This window comes from Mytilus californianus, unplaced genomic scaffold (assembly GCF_021869535.1).
Source record: "Mytilus californianus isolate M0D057914Y unplaced genomic scaffold, xbMytCali1.0.p SCAF_19, whole genome shotgun sequence".
Lineage (NCBI taxonomy): Eukaryota > Metazoa > Mollusca > Bivalvia > Mytilida > Mytilidae > Mytilus > Mytilus californianus.
The window spans coordinates 11,584,571-11,604,750 of record NW_026262667.1 but is presented as its reverse complement, the minus strand read 5'-3'; the positions used below and the strand labels follow the sequence as shown (position 1 = coordinate 11,604,750).

At 32.1% G+C, this 20,180-nt stretch overlaps 1 protein-coding gene across 2 annotated transcripts in view; it reads right to left on the bottom strand.

Annotated features, from left to right (window-relative positions):
- LOC127726921 (armadillo repeat-containing X-linked protein 4-like) overlaps window positions 1–20,180 on the bottom strand; it is a 40,193-nt gene that overhangs the window by 10,829 nt on the left and 9,184 nt on the right. For both annotated transcript variants that reach the window (XM_052234308.1, XM_052234307.1), the window contains exon 2: window positions 9,803–10,578. In XM_052234308.1, coding sequence (XP_052090268.1) covers window positions 9,803–10,578 — 776 coding nt within the window. The remainder of the gene's footprint in view (window positions 1–9,802; window positions 10,579–20,180) is intronic.

The window sequence follows — 20,180 nt, the reverse complement described above, 5'->3', positions numbered from 1 at the left end:
TCTTAGAGTTTTTTTCTTCAAATTTTGAAGTTTCAAATGCTGAAATCTTGAGCAAAACCTTGCTTAGAAAAATCATTCCTAGATTACTCCTAAGATTGGATAATCTTATAACAGCCGACTGACTTACCTAGTAGTAAAACATCAATAACTATTTGTCTATAATACTTTGATATGTTAAGACTATATAGATTTTATAAGGTATCTTTACCGGTCATAAAATATTTATAAATCTAGAACCACAGGATTCTAACAATAAAACTAAGCGAAGAAGGCACCTACTACTATCATAAGGTCATTGATTATAATCTTGGTCAATTACCTTCTTTATTTTCATTATCATCATCCAAGAAGAAAAATTATAATTTACATCAAAGTTTATACAAATCTTCATGTACATCCTTAGATAAATATATCATGTACATTCTTAGATAAATATATAACTATAGAAAGTTGGTATTTCAACAACACACTAATATTCATTAAAATAAAGAACTTTTTTTTTATATTGTTCACAATATTATCATTTTATCACAAATATCCCTAACTAATCATTATTTGAAATTTTTCTTTATGCATATTACACGATCATATATTTTTTAATTAAAATTCTTATAAAACTAAATACTTTTGACAATTATAAAGTATATCAGAACACACCCGCAACATCGCGGGGTCTCAACTGAATTAAAGTACCTACACCTTATTTTTAGCCAGGATTTTTAGTATTCGTATTGTCATCTGATAAAGTTATGCTGTTTATCATGTTTATAAAGTGCAAAGTTTTCTCTGCTGTCAATTTTTTTCTGTTTGAACATCCTGGTTTTTTTACTACAACCGGAAACTACATGTGACTTATACTATACATGTGACTTATACTATAGATATCTTATACGTTCGGGTATTTCACATCTAATCTTTTATGGTAATATTCTTTACAAAGCACAAAAATGTCAGTATTCACCTCAAAAGCTAACAAAACCTTTAAACAGACTTATTAAGAAGGGATATAGTTACGATACTGCTGTCAGGTCATTAAAGATTGCATATTTTGACTTTAATATTAATTCACTTATAGGGTCTTTGCATCAGAATTAAACACATTTATTCTAAAACCAGTTGTTGGCATGACACGGGTTATGTTCTTCTCATATATTTGATGACGGTATAATACTAAACCCCAAACAGGAGGGATTGTGCCTGATATTCATATGATGAAGACATAATCTTTTAATCAGTTTAATTGAGGTCTGGAGCTGGCATGTCAGTAACTGCTAGTAGTCATTTATGTTGTTATTTATGTATTATTGTCATTTTGTTTATTTTCTTTTGTTTCCTATTCTGACATCGGACTCTGACTTCTCTTATACTGAGTTTTACTGTACAAACTGTTGTGCGATTGTTTTTCTACATTGGCTAGAGGTATAGGGGGAGGGTTGAGATCTCAAAAAACATGTTTAACCCCGCCGCATTTTTGCGCCAGTCCCAAGTCAGGAGCCTCTGGCCTTTGTTAGTCTTGTATCATTTTTAATTTTAGTTTCCTGTGTATAATTTGGAGTTTAGTATGACGTCCATTATCACTGAACTAGTATACATATTTGTTTAGGGGCCAGATGAAGGACGCCTTCGGGTGCGGGAGTTTCTCGCTGCATTGAAGACCCATTGGTGGCCTTTGGCTGTTGTCTGCTCTATGGTCGGGTTGTTGTCTCTTTGACACATTCCCCATTTCCATTCTCAATTTTATTGGTATCGGTATCAGATTCGACGCAGGACTTGTTAATTATTGGTAATATTAAAAATGTTGAAAACAAAAGGGCCTTGGATGGTGTAATTCTAAATGAACACCATTGTCCTATATTAGTAATATATAAAGTTGAAATCTTTTATTCATCGTTTTTACGTCATGCCGGCTAACAAATTGGACCTCATTATTCTAGTAGTATAGGTATGTTATAGGTTACAATCAACTATTAAATTTTATGGGTGCAGCCATTTTATGAAGATAACATGGTATTAATTAAAACTATGGCTAATTCTGATTGGTCGATGTGTGCAGCCGGTATGTTTTATCACAAGACACTTCATGCACTCTGCATTATACAGCAAAATAATATATTTTCCTTGGCCCTAACGGAATAGAGAAGTACGCTGTGATGAGACACATGTTTTTGAGTGCAAAATTGATAGTCAAGGGAGATAAGTAGAAATTATGTTAAGAAAAGCGACGGGAACCTATATTTTTTGGACTAAAAAATACTGTCCTAATAATTTTTCTTTAATTCTAGCAAGGTTTCTGTTTAAAAAAATCAACTTTCTAAATTAGTCTGTATCTAGAAAAAAGACTACTATTGTCGTCTATGGGGAAATTAATTGTTTTTTTGCAACCTATAGGTGTTTTCAAGTTACAATTTATAATAAACTGCTGAAAAAAATAAGAGTTGTGCCAAATCTCAAATTTATTAATATTCCAGGCAGTACTCTATAGAGAAGTCTTAGTCGTTGAATTTTATAGAGAAGAATAAGTCGATTTAATTCTATAGAGAAGAAAAAATCATTAAATTCTATAGAGAAGAACAAATCATTTAATTCTATAGAGAAGAATAAGTCATTAAATTCTATAGAAAAGAATAAATCATTAAATTCTAAAGAGAAGAATAAGTCATTAAATTCTATTGAAAAGAATAAATCATTAAATTCTATAGAGAAGAATAAGTCATTAAATTCTATTGAAAAGAATAAATCATTAAATTCTATGGAGAAGAACAAGTCATTTAATTCTATAGAAAAGAATAAATCATTAAATTCTAAAGAGAAGAATAAGTCATTAAATTCTATAGAAAAGAATAAATCATTAAATTCTAAAGAGAAGAATAAGTCATTAAATTCTATTGAAAAGAATAAATCATTAAATTCTATAGAGAAGAATAAGTCATTAAATTCTATTGAAAAGAATAAATCATTAAATTCTATGGAGAAGAACAAGTCATTTAATTCTATAGATAAGAACAAATCATTTAATTCTATAGAGAAGAATAAGTCATTAAATTCTATGGAGAAGAACAAATCATTTAATTCTATAGAGAAGAATAAATCATTAAATTCTATAGAGAATAAATCATTTAATTCTATAGAGAAGAACAAGTCATTTAATTCTATAGAGAAGAACAAATCATTTAATTCTATAGAGAAGAATAAGTCATTAAATTCTATGGAGAAGAACAAGTCATTTAATTCTATAGAGAAGAACAAGTCTATTTAATTCTATAGAGAAGAATAAATCATTAAATTCTGAAGAGAAGAATAAGTCATTAAATTCTATAGAGAATAAATCATTTAATTCTATAGAGAAGAACAAGTCATTTAATTCTATAGAGAAGAACAAATCATTTAATTCTATAGAGAAGAATAAGTCATTAAATTCTATGGAGAAGAACAAGTCATTTAATTCTATAGAGAAGAACAAGTCTATTTAATTCTATAGAGAAGAATAAATCATTAAATTCTGAAGAGAAGAATAAGTCATTAAATTCTGTAGATAAATATAAGTCGTTGAATTCTACAGAGAAGTATAAGTCATTTAATTCTAAAGAGACTTAGAATAAGTCATTTAATTCTATATGAAGTATTACATGTATAAATCATTTAATTCTATAGAGAAGAATAAGTCATTGAATTCTACAGAGAAGAATAAGTCATTGAATTCTATAGAGAAGAATTAGTCATTTAATTCTATAGAGAAGAATAAGTCATTTAATTATATAGATAAATATAAGTCGTTGAATTCTATAGTCAGTATAGAGAAGAATAAGTCATTAAATTCTATAGAGAAGAATAAATCATTTTAATTCTATAGAGAAGTATTACATGTATACATTATTAAATTCTATAGAGAAGTACAAGTCATCAGCTTATGCTATCTATCAACAAATTTCATTATAATCTGACGTATAGGGAAAAAAATTAGTATTTGAAACTATACAGTTTTCTGAATAAGAAAGAGCCATTAAACTGTAGTAAAAGTAACCCATCAAAACAGAAAATAAATATCCATAATTTTCTCCAGAAGAAATGGTAGCATGTCTGTAAATCTGAACACTTCTGATTAAATTAGACCATAACACATTGGCAATCATTCAGTTTTCTTATACATGTTAAATACTTATCAACAATGTCAGAACTATAAAGTTTACGATTAGTACCAATTATCAAGGACAGATGTACATATTCAAATTCATGTTTTCTGTTAACTACATACATTATATTTTCGTCATAATCATGATAATATTCAGAGATTATCAACAAAAAATTACAATATTGTCATTACCATTTAGTGATAAAACAATCTTACCGTTTAAGTAAACGACTTATTCGGTGATAAATTAATGCAGGTATTGTGTCAGTACTACAGACTATCATAAATCAATAAAAAAGACTGTTATAGATAATATACTATTTACTTACCACTTGTCTTAAAAAAAAGTCACCACTCATTCAAGCTAGGCCACACACATTATATTTTAGCTATTTTAAGCTACATGTTCATGATGTATAGGGTTGGATAAAGCAGACATGATTTTTCCAAATAAATTTCAATTTTTGACTAAGAATCTTAATTAATTGCATTGCAATGTTGGACATGTTGGAACAGGAGGTCAGAAAGATATTGCAATGTTGGACATGTTGGAACAGGAGGTCAGAAAGATATTGTAATGTTGGACATGTTGGAACAGGGGGTCAGAAAGATATTTCTTTTTAATCAGGAAGGATTTATCCACTTTTATGTGTGCTGATGTGGCGTAAAGCAACCAACAATCAATCAATCTACTTTCAATTGTTTCATTTTTCTCTACTTTCCATAAAACTATTTTTTAAATACAATGTTCCAACTCCTTATCATATGGCAAATCTAAAGAATATTGAATGAAAGTCATATTTTGTAGGCTAATTAATGCCAAACACAAATGCATTTACTCTACAGTATCTTACAGAACAAAAAAATTTCAGTAAATGGAAACAAATGAATGAAATATTTGTACACATCCACATTTCTATAAGAAACAGTTTTCTAAATAGCCAATTGTTACTTTACAATGTACTTAATTCGTTCTCAAAATTTTCAGCTAATTTTAGCATTTTAAAATTTAATACAATATTGAGATGGTAAAAATATGAATGACTGAATCTTCTACCTGTATATAAATTGTATACAAATGAACCCATTGATAAATATAAACAACACATTTCCTGACCATTTAATGCAAAACTACCACAACAACCCACACTGAAATGTCTCACTGAAATGTCTCACGCACACAATTGATTTAGACTAAATAATACCTTAAAAATCTATCAGATGAAGGTCAGATTATGCTTGTCATGAAAACTTAAATAATGTTGACCAATCTACCATGAAAATGAGGTCAAGGTCAGGAGAACTCTGTCAAACAAATGTATACACATGACAATGATCTTCTAGACTAAATATTGTTGACCAGTTACTGGCAAACGGACATAATCAGGAAAACTTAATTTGGAGGATTCTATAAACCAAATGTAGATATTACTAACAACAACATCCTGAGTTAGATATACATCATGTGTTGAAATGATTTACATAAACCATGTTTGTACTTACAAAATATTAATAAGAATTAAATAAGCTCTAATCCAACGCTATCCTTTTCACTGTCTAAACATCTTATAGGTAAAAATAAAGCACTTTCAGCTACGTTTACATTTCTTCCAATTATCAATTAAAACTGTCCCTTTCAACAAAATCAATGCTTGTAATTGTATAACATATTATGCAACATCTGTTTATAATCCTTAAAAGTAAATGAGCCTTGTTATTCCAGACAAAAATCTTCCCTATTTAAGAAGTCAGAGTGATTTCAGCTATATACAGTATTTATATCAATTTTATGTTGGTTTTTTTTCTGTTTAATAATTCTAAATGAAGTTTTCCTGGACTTGAGTATAGCTCCAATTCATATAAAGATCAAGAAAACCTTTACGAATTGATAAATAGCAGTAAACTATAAATAGCTAGCTGCCCAGCAGGAGCATGTTCAAAGCAATCTAAACAAAAGTATTGCCAAAAATTAAAAAATATAATGATGATAATGATGATTGGGTAAATTGTTCAGGGCACACTGGAGTTAATGAGCAACATTTGCTCCTAGATTTTTGATGATATAAGTCTCATAACTACAATTTGTAGTGAAAATCATCAAAAAGTATACAGACCCTGGGTTTACTACCATTTGTAATAATTACAAAAATTTTGAAGTTAATTGTTTAAGACATATTTAAGTATGTGAAAATACCATAATTTTTCAAATTAAGAGTCATTGACTATAGAATGACAAAAATGAAAACTGTCAAAATGCAATCTAACTAAAATATAGATCCTGTGTCCAAGCTTTACTTACAAGGATCTGACACCACTTCATTTCAATTTCTGTTCTGGTAATTATAACATCAACCAATGAAATTTCAGCTTTCAAAGTTTTATAGGTGTGTATAAATCTGACAAGACCAGAGGATTTGGAAAGATCTTTAAAACAGAAAGTAGAGTGGAGTGTTATCAAACCTTGTAATTTAAGCTTGGACAGGATCTGTATCTTAATCAAATTGGTCAAAATGTATACGGAACTTCAGATTATGGCCTCAAATGGTCATATTTTCCAGGCTGGTCTGCAAAATTTCATTTTTGACTAGATTTGACTGAACCAGACACAAAATGTATGTTTGCTACTTTGATAATTAAGAAGCATAAAGACAATGGAAAATCATTCTGACAATTGTGCACAGTAAAGGACAAGGTTCATTTTAGGCCAAATATGGCCTTGAATTTCAACTTTATCATAAATTTTCAAAATAGCCATAATTTGATTCTTAAATGGGTCGATTTCAAAAGCCTTACTTCTTTGTTAAAATAAATCTCTTCATACATGTCATAAGAGTATATTCTTGGCTTCAAAATCACCACATTTTAGATATATTGTTAAAATGCGATGATTTTGTGCATTTTTCAGACCTAAAAGCTGGAGGAAACCTTTGGACGCAACGTAGGATCCAAAATGTTCTGTAACCAAAAGTTGCCAATTATGATATTGAATCCCTAGACACAAAAACTTTCTGGATCGTGGGTGGCAGCCAAAGTAAATTATGCTAAAACATGTTAAGAATTATTGATAAATTTGACCAAATCTGATGTTACAACACAAATAATGCATACTTAAAGAGTCAATACTTCTTCAATTTAATGTAATGTGCCAAAATGAAGTTATTTTGTATTAATAGTAATATCACAACTATGTCTATGTGAAATTTGTAGTATTGTGGCCAGATTAAAAAAAAACAGTCAATACTTCTTCAATTTAATGTAATGTGCCAAAATGAAGTTATTTTGTATTAATAGTAATATCACAACTATTTCTATGTGAAATTTGTAGTATTGTGGCCAGATTAAAAAAACATCAAAATCTGAGGGCCAATTTTAACCCTTCGTGAACTTAAAATTGAGAATGGAAATGGGGAATGTGTCAAAGAGACAACAACCCGACCATAGAACAGACAACAGCAGAAGGTCACCAACAGGTCTTCAATGCAGCGAGAAATTCCCGCACCCGGAGGCGTCCTTCAGCTGGCCCCTAAACAAATATATATACTAGTTCAGTGATAATGAAAGCCATACTAAACTCCAAATTGTACACAAGAAACTAAAATTTAAAATAAAACAAGACTGACAAAGGCTAGAGGCTCCTGACTTGGGACAGGCGCAAAAATGCGGCGGGGTTAAACATGTTTGTGAGATCTCAACCCTCCCCCTATACCTCTAGCCAATGTAGAAAAGTAAACGCATAACAATACGCACATTAAAATTCAGTTCAAGAGAAGTCCGAGTCTGATGTCAGAAGATGTAACCAAAGAAAATAAACAAAATGACAATAATACATAAATAACAACAGACTACTAGCAGTTAACTGACATGCCAGCTCCAGACTTCAATTAAACTGATTGAAAGATTATGTCTTCATCATATGAATATCAGGCCCAATCCTTCCCGTTAGGGGTTTAGTATCATACCATCATAACATATATGAGAAGAACATAACCCGTGTCATGCCAACAACTGGATTTAAATAAATGTGTTTAGTGCCGATGCAAAGACCCTATAAGTGAATCAATATTAACGCCAAGATATGCAATCTTTAATGACCTGACAACAGTATCGTAACTATATCCCTTCTTAATAAGTCTATTTAAAGGTTTTGTTAGCTTCAGAGGTGAATACTGACATTTTTGTGCTTTATAAAGAATATTTCCATAAAAAATTGGATGTGAAATACCTGAACGTATAAGAAGTCTGCATGTTGAGCTATATTTACGAATGATGTCCTTATACCGATGATAAAATTTAGTAAATGTTTTGACTAGTTTGTGATATCGAAAACCCTGGTGTAATAATTTTTCAGTAATACATAAAGTTCTCTCGTTAAAATCTAAAACATTGTTACATACACGAGCGAATCGTACAAGTTGAGATATATAAACACCGTAAGATGGTGACAAGGGAACGTCACCATCTAAAAATGGATAATTAACGATAGGAAATGAAAAATCATCTCTTTTATCATATATTTTAGTATTAAGCTTTCCGTTAATGATATAGATATCAAGATCGAGGAAAGGGCAGTGGTCATTGTTAGTATTAGCTTTATTTAAAGTAAGTTCAACAGGATAAATTTCTTTAGTATACATACTGAAGTCGTCATTATTGAGAGCCAAAATATCATCCAAATATCTAAAAGTATTATTAAATTTGTGTATCAGATGTTGTTTCGATGGGTCTTTGCTGATTTTTGTCATAAATTGTAACTCATAGCAATACAAAAAAAGGTCCGCAATAAGTGGTGCACAGTTAGTCCCCATTGGAATTCCGATAACCTGACGATATACGGAATCTCCAAAGCGAACAAAAATGTTATCTAGTAAAAATTCAAGGGCATATATAGTATCAAAGCATGTCCAATTGACATAGTTTTTTTGTTTATTGCTACTAAAAAATGACCTAAAAGAGTTTGAACATATATATTCACATTCTGACTTTTTAAATGCCCATTTAATTAGGTGTGTGAATTTTTTCTTAATGAGAATGTGAGGCAATGTGGTATATAGGGTAGAAAAATCAAAACTTTGAACAGATTCAAAATCACCAATATATGCATGCAATTTATCAAGTACTTCCAACGAGTTCTTGACACTCCAAAAGTAATTAATTCCACTATTTTCGAAGGCCTTATTTGAACAATTTATTATCAGGTTTTTGATTGTACCAAGTGTACTGGTAAGAAGTATAGACAATTTAGTAGTGGAACAATGGCTTGAAGACGAAATGAATCTATATTTGTAAGGTGTTTTGTGTAGCTTCGGAAGCCAATACATAGTTGGGACTTTCATTGTATTTGGTTCTGCTTGTAAAGCGGTAGCTAAAAGTTTATGTTTGTTACAGATGTCGTTTTCTGAAAATGGAGTCAGTTGGAATGTTGGTGAATTGGTGATTTCTTTTTTCAGAACCTCAATGTAAAATTTACGTCAAACAATAATAATATTATTAGCAGCTTTATCGGCCGGGACATTACTCCTTTGTCAGAAATAGGAAGTCCATCTATAGACATGACTGCAAATTCAATGATTAATTTATGCTATTATGAATATTAATTAATTATCACCAATAGCATCTCTACGTAAACATATATACCATCCAATATTTCTTGATGTTTGTAATATTAATGCGTACCTGATTTCTAGTAAAAGTAGAACATCGATTGATTCCATTTAAGGCAGTCTCTTGTAGCTTTGGATCAGGATGTGTTAATAAGGAGGACAAAACCTCAGCATTTGAACCAGACAAAATCCCAGGAGATGTCTGAGATACAAGCAAAGCATCTGTTATTTCTTCTTCACTGAATCTTGTGTAACTCTGATCATCATCTGATCCTGTACCTTCTTTTTCCTCACTGGATTTTCCACTTGCATTGATTTTTCTTTCATCTGGGGTGCTTCCATTTTGATTAGGTATCTTTAATTCACTTCCTGATATTACTATCCTTGGTGTAGATGAAAGCGTCTGAGACCTTTTAGATTCAATTATCTCCCCTGAAAACACCTCTTTATTTCCCTCTAAACCATTGTTAACTTCATGTTTTGCTACTTTCTTGGTGTTGTCATCTTTTCTTGTTTCTGATTCTTCTTTTAGTGTATCATCTTTACTTTCTGCATTTTGATTTGTGTTCTTGTCAGTATTTTCGACTCCCTCAGATAGAAATTTTTGAAGTTCTTTTCTAAAGAATTCCAAATTTTCTGACTCGTCCTTAGCAATAGGTTTACTCTTTGGCATCTCGTGAGGCTTTTTAGGACTTTGCACATCCACGTTGATAAAATCTTCATTTGGATGTTTTCGTTTACCATGAATATGAATATCTTTGTGTGTGTGATCATCATGTTGTCCAGAAATACTGGTAGGTAATTTTATCAAAGTATCATCTTCCTCATTATTCTTCTCCTGAGATTTTTCTAAAAATATAAATTATATAAAAATTTATTCATATGTAATGATATTTATTAATAATTTAAAAGGAATTCTTCACAATTATATAATAGTAATCCTTTGCAAGTTGAAGAAAACATTTTGGTTTGTTTCTATAAATTTTCATGATAAGCCAACTGTAAGAACAAAGGCTTCTATACTCAAAGAAGTACTAGGAGTCTGGGTCTCTTTTAACAAAAAATCTCACGACTAAAATTGATTGTAATGTATACTGTAATGTTCATGACTTAAAAGAGTATTTTTACTCGTAAGATTTTTTGTGAAATGAGTCTCTAATCTACAACACATATATTTAATATAAATGATAAATCAAAAGTACTTCTTCATTCATATATATATGTATATGAATGCTGCTGATCTGTAACAATTCCATCTTCATGCCTTATATATCATGTACTGTGTTACGACGCTAGATAAAAACTGACGAGGAAAGGTAACACCCGGCCACCGAAAGCTTAATTATTATACAGCCTAGGTGGTCGAGTGGTCTAGCGAGTCGGGCATAGTGAAAGGCGATTTGGTGCATCGATATCTCAGTAGCACGAGTTCGAATCCGGGCCAGGGAAGAACAAAAAATTTGCAGATCTAACATTGTTGGGCTGTTGTTTAGACAAATTATATACAGAATGTATTTTCAGCCTTGTATTACCATCACTGCTGGTGATCCCATGGATAAAATCTGTTGTAGAGTCGTCACTGGTTCAGACATACTTATAATTAATTTGTAGGATCCTTTACAATAGATAATTTATTTGGCAATCGTCAATGGCAGTCAGCAGAGTTTTAGAACATCAGTTGTTCGACCTGCTAGTCAAATGCGTTTTGTTAAAATATACTTTTTCACTCATTTGATCTTTTGGAAAATGTTGTTTGTGCTGTATTAAGACCCCTCTAACAAGAAATTTGTTTTGCATGCACATGTATAAAAATTGCGGTTTTTATCCAATGCAATCATAGGTTTGAACGTTGTTTTCAATTTAGTCTTGTTTATATTTTTTCGTTTGGGCTTGTATTATATTTGCCTTCGAGTTTATATGATCCATTCATCCTATTTTGACTCTTTCAAAATTCAAGAGTCTATCCTAAATTGAGGTAAATTATATGGCCTTCCAAATACCGTTTTGATTTCTAACATCACTGAAGAGACATTAATTGTCGAAATCCGGATATGGTGTACAAATTTTTGCACCTCATGTTTGCGGTATACCATCTTTTCTGCAAGTTTATTGTTTTCTAATTGGAAATAAATTAATAATAAAATCTATTTTGTTACATCTTGTGATCAGTTTATTTGGCAATCGCCAATGGCAGTCAGCAGGGTTTAAGAACATCAGTTGTTCGACCAGCTATTCAAATGGGTTTTGTTAAAATATACTTTTTCACTCATTTGATCTTTTGGAAAATGTTATTTGTGCTGTATTTAGACCCCTCTACCAAGAAATTTGTTTTGCATTCACACGTATAAAAATTTTTATCCAACACAATCATAGGTTTGAATGTTGTTTTCAATTTAGACTTGTTTATATATATATATGTATGTATAAATCAAAAGTTCTTCTTCAACATTTGAAAAAATCTGTAAAAACTCTGCTGACAATGACCAGATTTTAATCATTTCTGAAGAGGTGAAGTGAGGAATGGGTATTCAACAAAGAAATTGAAACTAAAGGCTCTCAAGAGCCTGTGTCGCTCACCTGATTCTACTTTGGTTTTGGAAATCATGTTAAAATAGATTAAAATCATAACAGATACCCTAATAATGAGTGAGGCCAAATTTGGTTTAATATTGGCCCTGTAATTTAATAAAAAATCCTAATGGCCATATGAACAGTAAATCAGCTTCAAAATAACAACACTTCATCAGCACCTCATAAGAAACATTTATGCCATGTTTGGTTTCATTCCATTCAGTGCACCTCTAGAAGCATTTGAAAATGAAAGGATATGTATGTATTTCCAATAGGGTCTTATGTTAAAGGAAGTCCCCCGCTGGCGGCCATCATGGATGAAGGATCAGCTTCAAAGTAACAACACTTAGTCAGCACCTCATAAGGAACATTCATGCCATGTTTGATTTCAATCCATTCAGTGGTTCTCTAAAAGAAGACATTTGTATGTATTGTCCATAGGGTCCTTTGTTAAACACTGTACCCAGCTGGTGGCCATTTTTGGATGATAGATCGGCTTCAAAGTAACAACACTTGGTCAGCACTTCATAAGGAACATTCATGCCATGTTTGGTTTCATTCCATTCAGTGGTTCACTAAAAGAAGACATTCATATGTATTTCCCATAGGGTCCTTTGTTAAACTAAGTCCCCCGCTGGCGGCCATCTTGGAAGATTGATCGGCTTCAAAGTAACAACACTTGGTCAACACCTCATAAGGAACATTCATGTCATGTTTGGTTTCATTCCATTCAGTGGTTCTCTAAAAGAAGACATTTGTATGTATTTTCCATAGAGTCCTATGTTAAACTAAGTCCCCCGCTGGCAGCCATCTTGGATGATGGATCTGCTTCAAAGTAACAACACTTGGTCAGCACCTCATAAGGAACATTCATGCCATGTTTGGTTTAATTCCATTAAGTGGTTGTCTAAAAGAAGACATGTGTAAATATTTCCCATAGGGTCCTAATGTTAAACTAAGTCCCCCGCAGGCGGCCATCTTGGATTATGGATCGGCTTCAAAGTAACAACACTTGGTCAGCACCTCATAAGAAACATTCATGCCATGTTTGGTTTCATTCCATTCAGTGGTTCTCTAAAAGAAGACATTTGTATGTATTTCCCATAGGGTCTTATGTTAAACTAAGTCCCCCGCACGCGGCCATCTTGGATGATGGATCAACTGCAAAGTAACAACACTTGGTCAGCACCTCATAAGGAACATTCATGTCATGTTTGGTTTCATTCCATTCAGTGGTTCTCTAAAAGAAGACATTTGTATGTATTTCCCATAGGGTCCTATGTTAAACTAAGTCCCCCGCACGCGGTCATCTTGGATGATGGATCGGCTTCAAAGTAACAACACTTGGTCAGCACCTCATAAGGAACATTCATGCCATGTTTGGTTTCATTCCATTCAGTGGTTCTCTAGAAGAAGTTCAAAATGTAAAAAGTTTACGACGACGACGACGGACGACGACGACGAACGCCAAGTGATGAGAAAAGCTCACTTGGCCCTTCGGGCCAGGTGAGCTAAAAAGGCACAGTGTTATGAGTGTATATAAATCATTTCCCAAACCAGATGGAAAGAATAAATATTTGTTTTTTTAAAAGATGAATGAATTTATACATAAAATAATGTAAAAATGAGTGAAGAGGATGCAATCCTCCCCATCAAGGCAATTAGATTATACTTCAAAAATTAAATTCAGTGGACCCTTGCCAGTACTCTAGTAAATAGTAATTTCAATTATGATCCTTGAACCTCATAAGATGTTAGTACTGTAGACAAATTTATATATGATCAACAAAACAGAAATATGTCTATTTATTGAACAGCAACATCATGAACTGTATTAACTTTAAAACATTATAAGCTGATATGAAGAAATCTGTGATCCATCTCTACTTGGCCTCTGCCATTTTGTTTAAGTTTGTAAAAGGCTGTGAATACGTTTCTTATATGAAAGAAACATCATCACATATACCTAATATGGACAATAAGGCCGCCAGATTTCTCAAAACTAAAACAAACACTTTATTCCTGAAAAAGTTATTATAATAATAATAATAATAATAATAAATTCTTTATTTAAAGAGGGTAAACACAGTTAGTTACAATTACTAATCTTCCCTGAGGCCCTCATATACAATACATGTAAAAAATAATAATAAAAGTCAAAAAAGCAAACATACAACATATTAACACAATCGTATAATCATGATAGTTCAATATACATGTACCATAATTAGAACATATAAAACAGTTACAGATTGCACGTAGTGAATAGATATTATATACAAATCAAAATCATACATTCTAAAAAAAAGAGTAATAGTTGCAATCATTTCAAGACTGAATATTGGGACTGTCTCAAGTATTGTTTTATAATTTGTTTAAAAGAAAAAGTGTTTTGCACTTTACGCATTTCATATGGTAGTCCGTTCCATAAAACTGATCCAGAATAAGCAAAAGATTTTTTAAACAGTTCAGTTTTTGGCTAAGGAACTATCAAATTACCTTGAGTGACACCCCTTAAAGCATAAGGATTATTAACAGATATAAGTTGAAACTTTTGAAGTAGGTACTGTGGTGCTTCTTTCCGCATACATTTATGTAGCAGTAAATATTTGTGGTATTTGATTCTGTTTTCAACTGTCATCCATCCAAGTTCTTTAAATAAGGGGGCTGATGGGGATAAAGGGTCTGCATCAAGAATTAATCTTGCTGCTCTTTTTTGAAGTTTTAATATTCTTACCATCCCTTCATTTTTACATTCTCCCCAAACAATACAGCAGTAATCGATGAGCAGCAAAATATACCCATTATAGTATGCTTTCCTGGCATTAATATCTAAAAATTTCTTTAATTTAGAAAGAAGGTATATTCTTGATGAAATGCTAGCACAAATTTGATCAATTTGATTTGTCCAGCTAAGTGTGCTGTCAATTTTAACACCTAATAATTTTTCACATGATGAATTTTGTAGTGTTTCTGAATTTATTAGTAAATTTGGTCAAAAAGATTGAGTTGATAACTTCTGACTTGTTCCAGTAACCAAACATTTGGCTTTTTCTCATTTATAAATAAAAGAAGAATGCGTCATAATACACGAATGCCCCCGATCAAGCTTGCTCATTATGTGTGAAAATACTTTTTGAGAGCATTTGATGTCACTGCTAGTGTGGAAATGAAAAATTTTGCTATTTTCCATGTTATAAAGGGGCATACACATGTAATAAAATTGAGAATGGAAATGGGGAATGTGTCAAAGAGACAACAACCCGACCATAGAACAGACAACAGCAGAAGGTCACCAACAGGTCTTCAATGCAGCGAGAAATTCCCGCACACAGAGGCGTCCTTCAGCTGGCCCCTAAACAAATATATATACTAGTTCAGTGATAATGAACACCATACTAAACTCCAAATTGTACACAAGAAACTAAAATTAAAAATAATACAAGACTGACAAAGGCTAGAGGCTCCTGACTTGGGACAGGCGCAAAAATGCGGCGGGGTTAAACATGTTTATGAGATCTCAACCCTCCCCCTATACCTCCAGCCAATGTAGAAAAGTAAACGCATAACAATACGCACATTAAAATTCAGTTCAAGAGAAGTCCGAGTCTGATGTCAGAAGATGTAACCAAAGAAAATAAAAACAAAATGACAATAATACATAAATAACAACAGACTACTAGCAGTTAACTGAAATGCCAGCTCCAGACTTCAATTAAACTGATTGAAATATTTTGTCTTCATCATATGAATATCAGGCACAATCCTTCCCGTTAGGGGTTTAGTATCATACCATCATAACATATATGAGAAGAACATAACCCGTGTCATGCCAACAACTGGTTTTTAAATAAATGTGTTTAGTGCCGATGCAAAGACCCTATAAGTGAATCAATATTAACGCCAAAATATGCAATCTTTAATGACCTGACAACAGTATCGTAACTATATCCCTTCTTAATAAGTCTATTTAAAGGTTTTGTTAGCTTCAGAGGTGAATACTGACATTTTTGTGCTTTATAAAGAATATTTCCATAAAAAATTGGATGTGAAATACCTGAACGTATAAGAAGTCTGCATGTTGAGCTTTATTTACGAATGATGTCCTTATACCGATGATAAAATTTAGTAAATGTTTTGACTAGTCTGTGATATCGAAAACCCTGGTGTAATAATTTTTCAGTAATACATAAATTTCTCTCGTTAAAATCTAAAACATTGTTACATACACGAGCGAATCGTACAAGTTGAGATACATAAACACCGTAAGATGGTGACAAGGGAACGTCACCATCTAAAAATGGATAATTAACGATAGGAAATGAAAAATCATCTCTTTTATCATATATTTTAGTATTAAGCTTTCCGTTAATGATATAGATTTCAAGATCGAGGAAAGGGCAGTGGTCATTGTTAGTATTAGCTTTATTTAAAGTAAGTTCAACAGGATAAATTTCTTTAGTATACACACTGAAGTCGTCATTATTGAGAGCCAAAATATCATCCAAATATCTAAAAGTATTATTAAATTTGTGTATCAGATGTTGTTTCGATTGGTCTTTGCTGATTTTTGTCATAAATTGTAACTCATAGCAATACAAAAAAAGGTCCGCAATAAGTGGTGCACAGTTAGTCCCCATTGGAATTCCGATAACCTGACGATATACGGAATCTCCAAAGCGAACAAAAATGTTATCTAGTAAAAATTCAAGGGCATATATAGTATCAAAGCATGTCCAATTGACATAGTTTTTTTGTTTATTGCTACTAAAAAATGACCTAAAAGAGTTTGAACATATATATTCACATTCTGACTTTTTAAATGCCCATTTAATTAGGTGTGTGAATTTTTTCTTAATGAGAATGTGAGGCAATGTGGTATATAGGGTAGAAAAATCAAAACTTTGAACAGATTCAAAATCACCAATATATGCATGCAATTTATCAAGTACTTCCAACGAGTTCTTGACACTCCAAAAGTAATTAATTCCACTATTTTCGAAGGCCTTATTTGAACAATTTATTATCAGGTTTTTGATTGTACCAAGTGTACTGGTAAGAAGTATAGACAATTTAGTAGTGGAACAATGGCTTGAAGACGAAATGAATCTATATTTGTAAGGTGATTTGTGTAGCTTCGGAAGCCAATACATAGTTGGGACTTTCATTGTATTTGGTTCTGCTTGTAAAGCGGTAGCTAAAAGTTTATGTTTGTTACATATGTCGTTTTCTGAAAATGGAGTCAGTTGGAATGTTGGTGAATTGGTGATTTCTTTTTTCAGAACCTCAATGTAAAATTTACGTCAAACAATAATAATATTATTAGCAGCTTTATCGGCCGGGACAAAAACAAATTCCTTGGCTAGTTCTTTTAGTTTATGTTTGATACGAGAAATAGGTTTATTGTGGTTATTGTTAAGAGTAAAATGTTCTTTAAAATGTTGAATACGTATATCAACTATGTTCATTACTGATTTAAAAAAAGAGTCCAAAGATTTTTTGTCAGCTTTTTCCCGTTTTATCCATTTCAAACAGTAAGTATGGAGTGAGTCGTGGATGATATTACGACACTCATTCCAATTAATAATTGACGGGGGACGATATTTAGGTCCTTTACTGAGGAATGATTTTAACTCTCGGTCTTGAACAATGTTAAGATCTCCTGTTATAACATGGGAAATGGGTCCATAAATGTATTCGGAATTACTGCAATTACATGAAGTAGGTGTATTTTCACTGATATTAACATCTTTACACAATTGGCTATAATTAAACACAAATTTCCGGGTAGATTTCTTGTAAATATAACAAATAAGAGGGAGCTCAGTATTATCAAAATATCCCGGAATTTGTTCTTTAACAGAATGGTTGTTAAAAATACCGGCAATATTTACAAAATCAAAACCTTTATTGACATACTTTATTTTAATAAACTGATTTTTATGATCTTCAGGGCGATCAATTTTGGGAAACAGTTTAGAATAACAATAAGCCATTATAATTTGAACGATTTCATACTTAGGACTGCTATATGAAATTGTGTTGCAATCCTCTAAAATTTTAATTAACTTATTAACCGGTAATGAACAGAGCTTTGTTAACAGATAATGTCTGCCGTTGTTTTTTGAAATAGAAATTAGGTCCGAAATATTGGTATGATTGGTCCGAAATTTTCTTTGATTGCGATTTTTTCTACGACCATGAGAACGGTTTTTACGAACAGTTTTAGAAACTATATCCAAAATGTTAACAGAATCGGTTCTTGATATATTCAAATTCCCATGATATTATCATTAAGACCGAGAGGGTAGACTGTCTGTAATTTTTTAATCCAATTTAATTCAATTATTTTCCGCGATCGTACAAACTTTGAATGAGATTCACCAGGCTGCTTATTTACTACTTCTAAAGGTTGAACTGCTAAATATTTAATAGGATGATTGTGCTTCTTAGGTGTTGATAAATGATACTTTTGAATTTATTGGGTCTTTTAAAACGATACAGATGTTCTTGAGTGTGTTTAGATAAATATCGTCCAGTTTCACCTACGTACTGAATACCGCATCCTGGTTTGTTTCATGTGAGTAAATAAATTATACTGTTTGTTTTTCAAGTTATATCAGTTTCAAAATTTAAAGAAAATATGCGACCATTAAACGTGGACCTTACCGTATTGTTGGTGGAAAGACGGGGACATGTAAGTCATTTTTTGGCATGACACTTATCGATAGAAGGGTAACCACGATTTTTATTGTTAAAAATGTTAGCGATGGTAGTATTTTTAGATAAGCGATTTTGAAGATTGAGACGTGTAGATACCCTTTGAACGAGTTTAGTATTTAATATTTTTCCATTTCTAAGCTTCATATTTGTTTTTTGTTTGTGAATTATATTAGAAAGGAGCAAAGACTGGCGTCCAGAATATGAACCAGGATACAATGAATTAAATTATGTAAAAATGATAAATCTGTTTGGCTAAAGATGTCAAACGCTATCCGTATTAATTACCCGAAAAAGAAAGGGTATATCAGGGTAGCGACTGACGTCTGACTAAATAGTAGAATGGGGCTGAATATTGAAATACTACTTTTTGATAAATATTCCTAAAGTAATGAACTAGAGAAGTTCTCGCTCGGACACACACTCCATAATCTAGTATATTACAAGAGCGTAAACCTGAAGCACGGGGAGGCAATCTACTGTCTCCACACGGCACTAAAGACAAACTCGGTAAAAAATAAAATTGAGAATGGAAATGGGGAATGTGTCAAAGAGACAACAACCCGACCATAGAACAGACAACAGCAAAAGGTCACCAACAGGTCTTCAATGCAGCGAGAAATTCCCGCACCCGGAGGCGTCCTTCAGCTGGCTCCTAAACAAATATATATACTAGTTCAGTGATAAAGAACGCCATACTAAACTCCAAATTGTACACAAGAAACTAAAATTAAAAATAATACAAGACTGACAAAGGCTAGAGGCTCCTGACTTGGGACAGGCGCAAAAATGCGGCGGGGTTAAACATGTTTATGAGATCTCAACCCTCCCCCTATACCTCCAGCCAATGTAGAAAAGTAAACACATAACAATACGCACATTAAAATTCAGTTCAAGAGAAGTCCGAGTCTGATGTCAGAAGATGTAACCAAAGAAAATAAAAACAAAATGACAATAATACATAAATAACAACAGACTACTAGCAGTTAACTGAAATGCCAGCTCCAGACTTCAATTAAACTGATTGAAAGATTATGTCTTCATCATATGAATATCAGGCACAATCCTTCCCGTTAGGGGTTTAGTATCATACCATCATAACATATATGAGAAGAACATAACCCGTGTCATGCCAACAACTCTAGAACCGTTAGTGACTC